The sequence below is a fragment of the Scardinius erythrophthalmus genome, assembly GCF_964197995.2.
Source record: "Scardinius erythrophthalmus genome assembly, chromosome: 7".
Classification (NCBI taxonomy): Eukaryota; Metazoa; Chordata; class Actinopteri; order Cypriniformes; family Leuciscidae; genus Scardinius; species Scardinius erythrophthalmus.
In genome coordinates, this window is record NC_138227.1 from 45,111,323 (window position 1) to 45,123,975 (window position 12,653).

General features: G+C 41.5%; 2 protein-coding genes across 3 annotated transcripts in view; one reads left to right on the top strand and one right to left on the bottom strand.

Annotated features, from left to right (window-relative positions):
* Nucleotides 1-12,653, top strand: part of gfm1 (G elongation factor, mitochondrial 1) — a 29,084-nt gene that overhangs the window by 15,151 nt on the left and 1,280 nt on the right. The window contains exons 14-17 of the mRNA XM_081370773.1: nt 8,352-8,514; nt 10,103-10,247; nt 10,333-10,493; nt 12,506-12,559. Of these exons, the coding sequence (XP_081226899.1) occupies nt 8,352-8,514; nt 10,103-10,247; nt 10,333-10,493; nt 12,506-12,559 (523 nt within the window). The remainder of the gene's footprint in view (nt 1-8,351; nt 8,515-10,102; nt 10,248-10,332; nt 10,494-12,505; nt 12,560-12,653) is intronic.
* Nucleotides 1-12,653, bottom strand: part of lxn (latexin) — a 15,756-nt gene continuing 3,103 nt past the window's right edge. For both annotated transcript variants that reach the window (XM_081370779.1, XM_081370778.1), the window contains 6 exons: nt 5,435-5,587; nt 4,679-4,741; nt 2,346-2,529; nt 1,981-2,117; nt 1,367-1,429; nt 1-1,283 (listed from right to left, as the gene is read on the bottom strand). In XM_081370779.1, the coding sequence (XP_081226905.1) occupies nt 1,167-1,283; nt 1,367-1,429; nt 1,981-2,117; nt 2,346-2,529; nt 4,679-4,741; nt 5,435-5,578 (708 nt within the window). In that variant the 5' untranslated portion in view covers nt 5,579-5,587 and the 3' untranslated portion in view covers nt 1-1,166. The remainder of the gene's footprint in view (nt 1,284-1,366; nt 1,430-1,980; nt 2,118-2,345; nt 2,530-4,678; nt 4,742-5,434; nt 5,588-12,653) is intronic.

The window sequence follows — 12,653 nt, forward strand, 5'->3', positions numbered from 1 at the left end:
TCAGCGTAACTCTTTATTGTACAGTGGTTACACACGTATACACATACAGGCACTGCAGTGACTGGGGCTGTCAAACAAAAATGTAATTTTGAATATTTGTTGATAAAAATAAAATAAAAACACATTTGAATGCAAAAACCGCACATCGAACTGGTGTGTCGAGAGTCTCATGATGACATCACTGACGCGGTGTGTGTTTATTAGCTCATCCAGTATACAGCGCCGCGTTGTTAATTGGAGAAATGGTGGAAAAAGAGAGTGAGAGAGAATCTTGCTTACACCAAAACATCTTACAAGTGTGTGTGTATCCACATATTGAGCAGCTGCAACGACACACTTGACCAAACCTTTGCTGTTGTGTGTTCGTGTAGTTCATTACGCTGTGTGTTGAAGTGTGTGTTTTCTCAGGTTACTGAAGCACTTACACTGCTTTATACACTATTGTAACCTCATTTTCCTCGCATACACATTAAGGAAATTATATTTTATTTAAGAACAATTGTTTCAAAAGTTAATGCACTTTAAAAAGTGAATTTCATTTCATTTCAATAAAAGATGCGATGCTTGATCTGATGTTTTGTTTGTTTACTGCGCTCGCTCGCGCCCTCTTGTGGACACAGAAGACACTTATTTTAAAGGATTGCCTTTAGAATTCGAATATAATTAGAATTTTGCTCAAATTTAAGAAACAAAATTAGCTTTTCACCCATTTTGACAGCCCTAGTAGTGATAACTATAAATTATGCATAATTACAACTAACCCTAAATTAAACCCCTAACCCTAATGATATAGTACATACATGTTGTTAATGAACATTACTCAGTACTTAAATGTAGACTTGAACTGTTAAAAGGAAACATTAAAATAAAGTTGAACCAAAATCATTTGAAATGAAGTAAACATGAACTGAAATAAAAAAATGTAAAAGTCTAGTTTGCGTTAAAAAACTTTAACTGCCTTGAATTGAACACAGGAAATATAAAATATAATAAAAAAATGGCAAAAACTGTAACAGTGAATCATAGGCTGTGTGTTTGCATGTGTCCAGCAGTGAATCAGGGCTTTCTCTGATGAATGAACTGCAGCCAGCGGTATTTCTCTGTTTATTAGTGTTGATGCGTGATCAGACAGCAGTGTGTGTGTGTGTGTGTGTGTGTGTGTGTGCTCAGTTTGCTGTTGGCGGTCCGGTGTCATGAGGGCACTTGGGAAGCCACTCGGTGTCCAGCACTCTGACGCCCCCCTCAGGAGACCAGGAGCATAACAGCTTCCAGTGGACGATCTCCTGCACAGCAGATCATGATGTTAACACACACACTCTTCCTCTGTGCGAGACCTCGCTCTGCTTTGATGATCTGTGTTTCTCACCTGTGAGACGATGTCATGAAGGAGAACGTGGTACTTCAGCATCAGCTGCTTCTCGCTCGTCTCCTGAGATAGAGGACGTTATTCTTCGGCCTCTCGTAACATGTGGCAATCACTTACACACTTTAAATTGTGTGTGTGTGTGTGTGTGTGTGGAGCTCTGACCTGCTGTGTGAGGTTGGCCACCTGTGCCAGGTTATACTCTGTGTTCTCGCTGGACTCTCTCAGCATGATGTGTGTGTGTGTGTGTGTGTGTGTGTGTGTGTGTGTGTGTGTGTGTGTGTGTGTGTGTGTGTGTGTGTGTGTGTGTGTGTGTGTGTGTGTGTGTGTGTGTGTGTGTGTGTGTGTGTGTGTGTGTGTGTGTGTGTGTGTGTGTGTGTGTGTGTGTGTGTGTGTGTGTGTGTGGAGCTCTGACCTGCTGTGTGAGGTTGGCCACCTGTGCCAGGTTATACTCTGTGTTCTCGCTGGACTCTCTCAGTGTGTGTGTGTGTGTGTGTGTGTGTGTGGAGCTCTGACCTGCTGTGTGAGGTTGGCCACCTGTGCCAGGTTATACTCTGTGTTCTCGCTGGACTCTCTCAGTGTGTGTGTGTGTGTGTGTGTGTGTGTGGAGCTCTGACCTGCTGTGTGAGGTTGGCCACCTGTGCCAGGTTATACTCTGTGTTCTCGCTGGACTCTCTCAGCATGATGAAGGACGCAGCCACACGAGCCAGATGCCAGAACGGCTGCATGTCCTGGCTGATGTTCCCGTAGCTGTCTGCACACACACACACACACACACAGAGAGAGAGAGAGGGAGAGTTCAGCGCTGAGCCCTGTGTGTGTGTGATGACACTGCTGTTCAGAAGGTTGGGGTCGGGAAGATTTTTTAAGTTGTAAACGCAGCCTTGGTGAGCAGAAGAGACTTCTTTTAAGAGTATTAATAATCTTTCCGATCCCAAACTTTGACTGGTAGTGTATGTGTGTTAGTGTGTGTCACACACACCTGGCAGGTCGTGCGCAGAGACGGCGCTGTGAGGCGCTGTGTGTTTCTGGTAGAAAGCGAGTTCCTCCGGCGAGCTGCTGATGTGTGTCAGATCCTCACAGCGCAGATGCACCTCCGGAGGAGTGTGTGTGTGTGTCTCCGTCCGGGGGAACAACACCTCCGCTGAGCAGCGCAGCACCGAGCCCTGACACACACACACACACACACACACATTAGAGACGTGTTATGATGGAAAACCTGGGCTTCAGTCGACTCACTCGATCACACTGTTCAAAAGTTTGGGGTCGGCAAGACCTTTTTTCATCAGAGCCCTGGCCCCTTGGAAAGACCCCAGCTTTTACAAGTCTGGGGTAAGCTTGGGGACAGTCGCGGGGAGGATGGGTTGGGGAGCTCTGTGCCAGGGCAGATCGGCCTCCAGCTCTTGGACAAGCACAGAGAAACGGCTGTATATCAGCTGCCTGTTTGGATTGGATTGTATCCAGCGTGACTGGATTAGCAGACGCAATACGACTGACCGTTCGAAAGGGAACGAATCGGTTACTAACGTAGCCTTGGTTCCCTAAGATAAGGGAACGAGTATTGCGGAGACGGCCGTGCTAGGGCGCACACGACTCTGTGATAGTCGCTTCAGTCGGTTGACCTGAATCAAATGGCGAAATTAGCGGCTTTTATAGGCAGATGCCCCGCCCCCTTTTGCCGGGCTCTGCGCATGGATCGGTGGGCTGTGCCCTGATTGGCTCGCGCAGTTACGCCGCTCCGCCATAGGTTCGTGCAGTTCCCACTGATCAGCCAATAAGCATGCGGTTAGTCTCTGCACTGTTATGCAGTAGCACTGCGTTATTTTATAAAGGCTTCAGTATTCGGAGAAAAAGGAGTTTTCCCCATCGCGTCTAGCAGACGCAATACTCGTCCCCTAATCTCAGGGAACCGAGTCGTTTTACATTGGAATAATATTTCACTGTTTTACTGTATTTTTGATCAAATAAATGCAGCTGGTGAGCAGAAGAGAGTTCTTTAGAAACTTTTAGAAACTGTCAGTGAACATGTAATGCATCGATTAAGGAGTTTAATAATATTACATTACTTTAATATATATTGCTGTTACTATAATACTCATATAATTTATATAATGGAATATTTGGAGAATATCCCAATTTTAAAGTATGGCTGGCACTTCCTGTCCGGGGACTGCCACTCAAAATGACAAATAATCCTGATCCATCAGTTTGACTGAATGAGCTGGACGTTTTTATCCATCAGGAAAACAGTGGAACTCTTGGTGTTTTAATCAGACATCAGTATCACAGGAATATCTGTGGCTTTTCAGGCAAGTTTCTAAAGCAGGGAGAAACACAATACTTGTGTCAAAATGACGGAAAGCACTTAGTTAATGAAACAGTTTTTGATTAACGCAACATCCGTGTTACATAACTTAGCCTTGGAGGGGTTTCAATAGACTGAATGCTTGATGGATTGGATATTATGAGAGAATTAAAGTGTTTTTGGCCTTTGCTGCATGTAAACCTGTTGTAGGAGACTCCAAAACAACATTAGGAACCTTTAAAATAGCATAATAGGGGCACTTTAATACTCTTAAACTTTTAAGTTAGATGGCGCAGGAGTGAGAAAAATGCCATTTAAACATGTTTATTGGCAGTCGGGAAGTTACACCCATAGTTTGCGCAAAGCAGAGGACAACGATGGATGTAGAGAATGCAGCTTAAAACATTTATGGTGAATCTTGATGTTCGTAAGCTTTAAACGCCTTATTTGATTTGGTAATTCACTGACACGGATTGATGTGAAGGCATCGGCCCATTTCTTGTGCTGGTGAATGTATATTTGAAAACATGTTTCATTAGTTAATGTAACTAACATGAACTAACAATGAGAAATACATTTGTTACTGTATTTGTTAATCTTTGTTAACGTTAGTTAATAAAAATACAGCTGTTCATTGTTAGTTCACAGTGCATTAACTAATGTTAACATGATTTTATTAAGTATTAGTTAATGTTGAAATGAACATTACCAAATGTTAACTAACAAACCTTATTGTAAAGTGTTACCTAAAACATAATTAAAAGAATTATGAATCACACCAAAATCAAATTATTGTTATTGTGGACAAAAAATCGATGATAATCTTGATTAAATCGTTGTCAGAGCCAGTTTTGAAGTAACAGATACTCCCTTCTCTAACAATGACGGAAGTTTATTGGTTTAGTATTAAACTAGAGCTCTTTCATTCAGCTGGTTTGGCAGGAGTGAGTCAGAGTGAGTTGTGTAGTTGACTGGTTTTACACCTCGTCTGCAATGGATCTGAAACGTACCGAGCTTCCATAGTCCGTCACGGAGAAATCCAGGCTGTACTTCCTCCCTCCGGTTCCCACGACCTGTCAACGCAAGAGTTAGCAGTCCTTTAGCAAACGCAAGAGTTAGCAGTCCTTTAGCAAACGCAAGAGTTAGCAGTCCTTTAGCAAACGCAAGAGTTAGCAGTCCTTTAGCAAACACTCACAGGCCGAGTCTCGCTGAAGGTAAAGGAGGAGCAAAACTCCAGAGCATGTAGATGTGAACAGAGAACTTGTACAATAGATATTCGTACTTGTATGCTAAAACTTACACTCACAGCTCCAATGTGAAAACCTATTAAATACAAATCTGAAGTTGAATGTTGAGATTTGCACTCGCAGACAATAGTCACAAACCTGTATTCTGAGTTTGAAGCTGCAGACAAGTAGTTACAAATGTGTAAAATGCCACACACAGAAATACAATGACAGACACAAACTTGTAATACATATTTGCACTTATCCTTTCATTCACATTCGCAGTATCACCTCACTTAGGCACTTGTTGCAACTTCTCAAATCTGCCATTTCATATTTCACACCTTGACTTTTGCAACTATTTTCACGATATATTAGATGCAAACCTAACATGTAACTACTTGTCTGCAACTTCAAATTCAGAATACAGGTTTGTGATTATTGTATGTATTCTCAAATCCACATCCACGTGCTCTGGAGTTCTGCTTCTCTTTTCCCCTCACGAGTGTCTCTGCTGAAGTGTCTCTGAGCTGGTCTCACCTGGTCCTCCGCCGTGGCCGTGTGCACCCGCTGCAGGCCGAACACCCTGAAGGGCGAGCCGTGGTGTGTGTTCAGGTGATGCAGGGCCACTTGAGCCGCTCGCCGCGCTGGGAAGTGTGTGGGAACCAGATCTCCTGTGGCCATCGTCTGTGTCTGAGAGAGCAGAGACACACACAAGCACTGAGACACACCTCACTCACAGGGTGTGTGTGTGGTTTACACTGGACTTTGAGTCTCTCACAGTTGCATAACAAGAGCATGTGATCACTGTCAAAACGAGGAGATGAAGAAATACTCAAGTGTTCAGACACGAGCAGAACTGTAGAAGCTGCTTGAGAGAGTTTCTGCGGGATGAGAGTCCTGCACTTCCTGTTTTGTGCTGTAGCCCCGCCCTCTTTTAAAGAGACACTGCGCGGTTTCTCTCTCAGCACATTATAAATGTCATGCTCTTTCAAGCTTTATAATAGCAGTGAATGGCTGTTTCTATTTAGAAGTCCGTAAGTGCATCTATCCATCATAAGAGTGCATCTATCCATCATAAGAATGCATATATCCATCATAAAAGTGCATCTATCCATCATAAAAGTGCATGTTCATCATAAAAGTGCATCTGTCCATAAGTGCATCTGTCCATCATAAAAGCACATCCATCCATAAGTGCATCTATCATCATAAAAGTGCATGTTCATCATAAAAGCACATCTATCCATCATAAAAGTGCATCTGTCCATCATAAAAGTGCATCTATCCATCATAAAAGTGCATCTATCCATCATAAAAGTGCATCTGTCCATCATAAAAGTGCATCTATCCATCATAAAAGTGCATCTGTCCATCATAAAAGCACATCCATAAGTGCATCTGTTCATTATAAAAGTGCATCTATCCATCATAAAAGTGCATCTATCATCATAAAAGTGCATCTATCCATCATAAAAGTGCATCTATCCATCATTAAAGTGCATCTATCATCATAAAAGTGCGTCTGTCCATCATAAAAGTGCATCTGTCCATCATTAAAGTGCATCTATCATCATAAAAGTGCATCTGTCCATCATAAAACTGCATCTGTCCATCATAAAAGTGCATCTATCCATCATTAAAGTGCATCTATCCATCATAAAAGTGCATCTGTCCATCATAAAAGTGCATCTGTCCATCATAAAAGTGCATCTGTCCATCATAAAAGTGCATCTATCCATCATAAAAGTGCATCTATCCATCATAAAAGTGCATCTATTCATCATAAAAGTGCATCTATCCATCATAAGTGCATCTATCCATCATAAAAGTGCATCTGTCCATCATAAAAGTGCATCTGTCCATCATAAAAGTGCATCTGTCCATCATAAAAGCACATCCATCCATCATAAAAGTGCATGTTCATCATAAAACTGCATCTATCCATCATAAATGTGCATCTGTCCATCATAAAAGTGCATGTTCATCATAAGTGCATCTATCCATCATAAAAGTGCATCTATCCATCATAAGTGCATCTATCCATCATAAAAGTGCATCCATCCATCATTAAAGTGCATCTATCCATCATAAAAGCACATCTATCCATCATAAAAGTGCATCTGTCCATCATAAAAGTGCATCTATCCATCATAAAAGTGCATCTGTCCATCATAAAAGTGCATCTGTCCATCATAAAAGTGCATCTATCCATCATAAAAGTGCATCTGTCCATCATAAAAGCACATCCATAAGTGCATCTGTTCATTATAAAAGTGCATCTATCCATCATAAAAGTGCATCTATCATCATAAAAGTGCATCTATCCATCATAAAAGTGCATCTATCCATCATTAAAGTGCATCTATCATCATAAAAGTGCGTCTGTCCATCATAAAAGTGCATCTGTCCATCATTAAAGTGCATCTATCATCATAAAAGTGCATCTGTCCATCATAAAACTGCATCTGTCCATCATAAAAGTGCATCTGTCCATCATAAAAGTGCATCTGTCCATCATAAAAGTGCATCTGTCCATCATAAAAGCACATCCATCCATCATAAAAGTGCATCTATCCATCATAAATGTGCATCTGTCCATCATAAAAGTGCATGTTCATCATAAGTGCATCTATCCATCATAAAAGTGCATCTATCCATCATAAGTGCATCTATCCATCATAAAAGTGCATCCATCCATCATTAAAGTGCATCCATCCATCATAAAAGCGCATCCATCCATCATTAAAGTGCATCTATCCATCATAAAAGCGCATCCATCCATCATAAAAGCGCATCCATCCATCATTAAAGTGCATCTATCCATCATAAAAGTTTGATCTCTTTTTAAAGATGACACTTGGCAGATTATTGCTGAAGTGAAAAGTTTTTTAAAAAAGTTACAGAATTTTACGTTTATTATGAAAAATTTGCAAAAATACCATTTTCAATTTTTATATGAAATATATATTTTCAAAAACATGTTTTACGCTAAAACTGTGAGAAAATCAAAGCCCTAAATCTAAACAAGTTATGTTCAAAATGCATTACCAAACGCTTCCACTAGAGGGAATTCGTCTCATTCATTTCCAATGCGCTCATTTTTGACCGCGAGGAGCACAAGTGTGACTATTGTTTCAGGACCATTTAACCTGTTCCAATCATGTTCATGATTTTTTTAGTGTGTTCACACAGCAAGTGCCAAAACCTTTGCCAAGTTTCGTACCATTCCGATGAAGTAAAAAATTCCCCCCCAAAAAATGTATTTGTTCGGTCAAAAATGGCCGTAGAGCACCAGAGGGTAAAGTATACACACAGATATTGCATTATCACTCAAAAATGTTAATGTCATCACAATATTGCTGGTTAATTCTACATCAGCATCCAGAGAGAACGGGGTGTATTGTGAACACTGGATGTGTGTTCCAGCACTGACGCAGGTGTGTGTGTGTTGCAGGTTTGACTTCACCCATAAGAAGCAGTCTGGAGGCTCGGGTCAGTACGGTAAAGTGGTGGGCGTCCTGGAGCCGCTGGAGCCAGAGAACTACACCAAGCTGGAGTTCAGTGACCAGACCGTGGGCACCAACATCCCCAGGCAGTTTGTGCCCGCCGTGGAGAAGGTGAGAGAAGACCTCAGGAGAGTCTCGCAACACAATCCACAGGCGTTAGCATCATCGCGAGATCGTAGACTTCATCATCAGCATGTGATGTTCAGAGAAGTACAGGCTACAATAGGCATGCAATCAGTGCAAACATACATAGTAAATACACAAAATTCACTGAAACGTGAAAACAGAAAGTGTCTGTGGCGTTTGTTCCCAAATACACCACATGGTTTCTAGAGCTACATGAACTGATACAAAGAATAAAATAGAGAAATTATGGCTTTTAATGTTGTTTATGTGTCTATGTGGTGTTTTTAATATGCTTTAACTCAATCCATGTGTAAATTCATAAGTCGACAGCATTGCTGAGTGTTTCCTCCTTAAAACTGCAGTGAACCAAAGACAGTCTCAAACACACGCTTTGAAATCGCTGGTGTTTCTGACGTCACACACTACCTTGTAACCAATCAGATCAATGTGTGATCGTCAACCAGTGGATCTCTGAGCTGAGTGAGTGAGTGAGTGGAGGTGGGGCTCATTTGCATATTCATAGAACCACGCATACTAAATGAGGCAAGGGTGTCGAGTTACATTCAAGATATTTTAAGGCATGAAGTTTTTTTTAAGGAAAAAACTTTTAAATATGTCATAAAAGTGTGTGGATGAAACTAGCAGAACTGCAGCAGATTTCTCCTCACTCGCACGGTCCAATCAGAGACAGAACTCCATAAAATGAGTTCAGAAATGAGTAATTTTAAGGTTTCTTTCGTGGGCCTGAGAACACTCGTTCCTCGTTCACTTTCACACGGAAAAGAGCGGAGAGGATCTTCTTTTAAGTCATGTCGGTTTGGAGCGCCATGAGGGTCAGTGAATGATGTCAGAATGATCATTTTCGGTTGAACTCTGGTTCACTTTAGGTTAGGGCTGCTCCCTAATAGTCAAGGCTTAGTCGACCAAAATTGTATTAGTCGCAGAAAAAAAACTAGTGGCATATCGCAATCTCTCCATTTAACTTCTAATACTCCCTCATGTTTGCTCATTCAGTAATGCAGACTATAAAGGGACTACTTTTATTTTTGAAATCTCACAATAACAACAAAACGTTGTGTTTGTGTAAAATAATGTCACTTTCTGCCGTCTCGGTCTCAGTGAACTCGAGCACATCACACAAGTGAGCCGAAACTCAGACATGAGAAATATATATACAGAAAGCTTGACGTGTCTACTTTTGAATGAACAGATTCCAATGGGAAAAATATATATTCTTCGATTATGTAATCCGTATGAAACGTCGAAGATGACGAGTCGGCATCGTTTCTTAATCTCTGCAGTCAAAAACACAGAAAACATTACCAGTAAATTATTAAAATGTTTAGACAGTCTCATTCTGTTTTTTTTTTTTTTCACTAGACTTTCATATTCATTACGTTTGCCGGTGCGTGGTGCTTTAAGCTTTATGTTTGAATTTGTGCGCTGATTAGGCTATACATATTTTACATAGGCAATTAAAGGCGCATTATTATGATTTATGGCTCATTGATATAAACGTGTCTAGCCTCAGCGCTGGTCAGAGCATTGGTTGAAGCTGTTCCTCTGTCCTCAGGGATTCAGGGAGGCGAGTGAGAAGGGTCCACTGACGGGACACCGGATCTCCGGCGTGCGGTTCGTGCTGGACGACGGAGCGCATCACATGGTGGACTCGAACGAGATCTCCTTCATCCGGGCAGGAGAGGGCGCTCTCAGACAGGGTATGAGCTCCACATCTCCTCTTCTCTTGCTCTCGCTGCGGTGTCCCGCTGGTGGTGTTGACGTGTGTGTGTGCCGTGTGTTCAGCGCTGGAGAAGGCCAGTGTGGTGATCCTGGAGCCCGTGATGTCAGTGGAGATCGTGGCTCCTAACGAGTTCCAGGGGGTCGTCATCGCAGGGGTCAACCGCAGGCACGGCGTGATCACGGGACAGGACGGGGCCGAGGGCTATTTCACACTCTACGCTGACGTGAGTAACTCAGCTCTGCATCTGTATCGCTCACACCGCTGGACCACCACACAAAGACCAGGATAGTTTCAGCTCAGGAAAATATGGGCCGATAATTATTTATATTGGAAAGCCGATAACCGATATATTGGCCGATAAATCTAAATCCAAACTTTTATATCGTTTTTAAGAGCCTGATCACAAAAACAAAACTGACCATTAAAAGACCCAAAACTTCAGATATATAGCCTGTTTATTGTCATTTTATGTGTCTATATGACACACACACGCTGCACTTTACTGCATTTTCCTCAAAGTGACTCCAATCATATTTCAAGCTATTAAAATTATCATGTTGAACAGTGCGCATCTGAGGTGTCTCAGCTGAAGGAGATAATACATTATTTATCGGCTTTAACATATTGAGTCGATAATGATGACATTAAAAATGAACATATATCGGCCGATACTGATTTGTGCATCGCTAGTTTAAAGAAAAAGTCTATTTTAAGACACTCGAGATTCTTTGCATTGTGATACTTTTGACAATTCAGCACTTCTCTGTCCAAATTAGGGCTGTGAAACGATTAAACGCATCCAAAATAAACCTGTTTACGTTAGAGCTTAGATCGGGCCCAACAAATCAAGCCCGACCCTACCCGAGCCCGAGCACGTTGTGTCCGAGCCCGGCCCGGCCCGACACATTCACTGTAATTATGAGCCCGAGCCCGATTTAAACCCGACCATATGTGGGCCGTTATAACCAGGGGCGGCGCCAGAATATTTTTTAACGCAGGTGCTGCTGTGCTAGATCATTTAAGCTACAGGGGGAGCTGCGCAGTTATATATATTATATAAATACTATTACTAAATGAGCAAAAATTGCCCACTCAATATTAAATATTCAGTTATTTTAATTATCACAATTAAAGTTTTAATTTTATGAAATTGAACAAACACACAACATTCAGCATTCAATCAAATATTCTTAAAGATTAATAATGTTACAACAACATATTGTTATTTCAACATAATATGTGTGTGAGCAACAAGCAAGATTTGTAAATTCGGTGACAGCGTGTGTTACGAGTTTCAAATGGTGTACTGTAGGCTAAGTGACCGCGACGCGCCGGCGATTGCATGTCATGATTATATTGTATTGGCCTATTGCTTTTTATGTATTAAATCCAGGCAATTGGAATGTATTAAAATTAAGATACAATTTATACAAAACGAAATTCACTTTAAAGAAAAGCTTTCTTCAAAACGAAACTTAACAAACTTGAAACTAAATGTGCTTATTTAATAGCTATAACACGTAGGTTACTACAGACCCTCTTTTTGTACAAATTGCAGCACATTCATTTAATTCTGAATTTTGCACATGTAAAGGAAAGGCATTTGTTTGTGCATAGTAAACATATCTGTAACATTTATCAAGTTCATGTGCGTGCATTTATTAATTATCGTATGAATAATGCGACAAGGAAGAAGCATGTAAACATTGTTTATTCAGAAATAATTGAATGGATCGGAAAAGTAACAAAAGAGGACATTGAGGCCTGAGGCTGACTACTATCATAATTTCTGCCATGGCAAGACTGCTTCATGTGTCTGTTCATCGTCGAAGTCCCCGTTTTTTTTGCTGTCATAGGCGAGCAGCGTGCCGCATTTAATGCACGAGACAAAGCCAACACATATTGTCACTCCGCACGACTAGTTTAAAATGTTTCCATACCTCCGATTTTCCTCCAAACTTGCTCAAAGTTATTTCTTCTGTTTAAATGTTTTTCTTTGCTTCTTCAAGCTCCATGTTGCACTTAAGCAGCAGAATAGTAGCCTACAGCACGCACAGCAGGTGTGATGCGTCACGCGTGCGAGACTGCGAGTGAGAGTGGACGAGACGCTGCGCATGACACGTAACGTGCTTTAGCCTATCAAGGGCCCGACCCGACCCGGCCCGAATACAGTGGCGGGAAATATAGCTATTAGATTAAACTCAAACCCTTATGACTGTGATCATGTTGTTTCAGATCCCGCTGAATGACATGTTTGGATACTCCACAGAGCTGCGCTCCTGCACTGAGGTAACACACACACACACTCAGTACTGAAGACTGTAGAGACACGCATGTTCCTGCTCTCATCTGTGGTTCATCATGTGTGTGTGTGTTGTGTTCA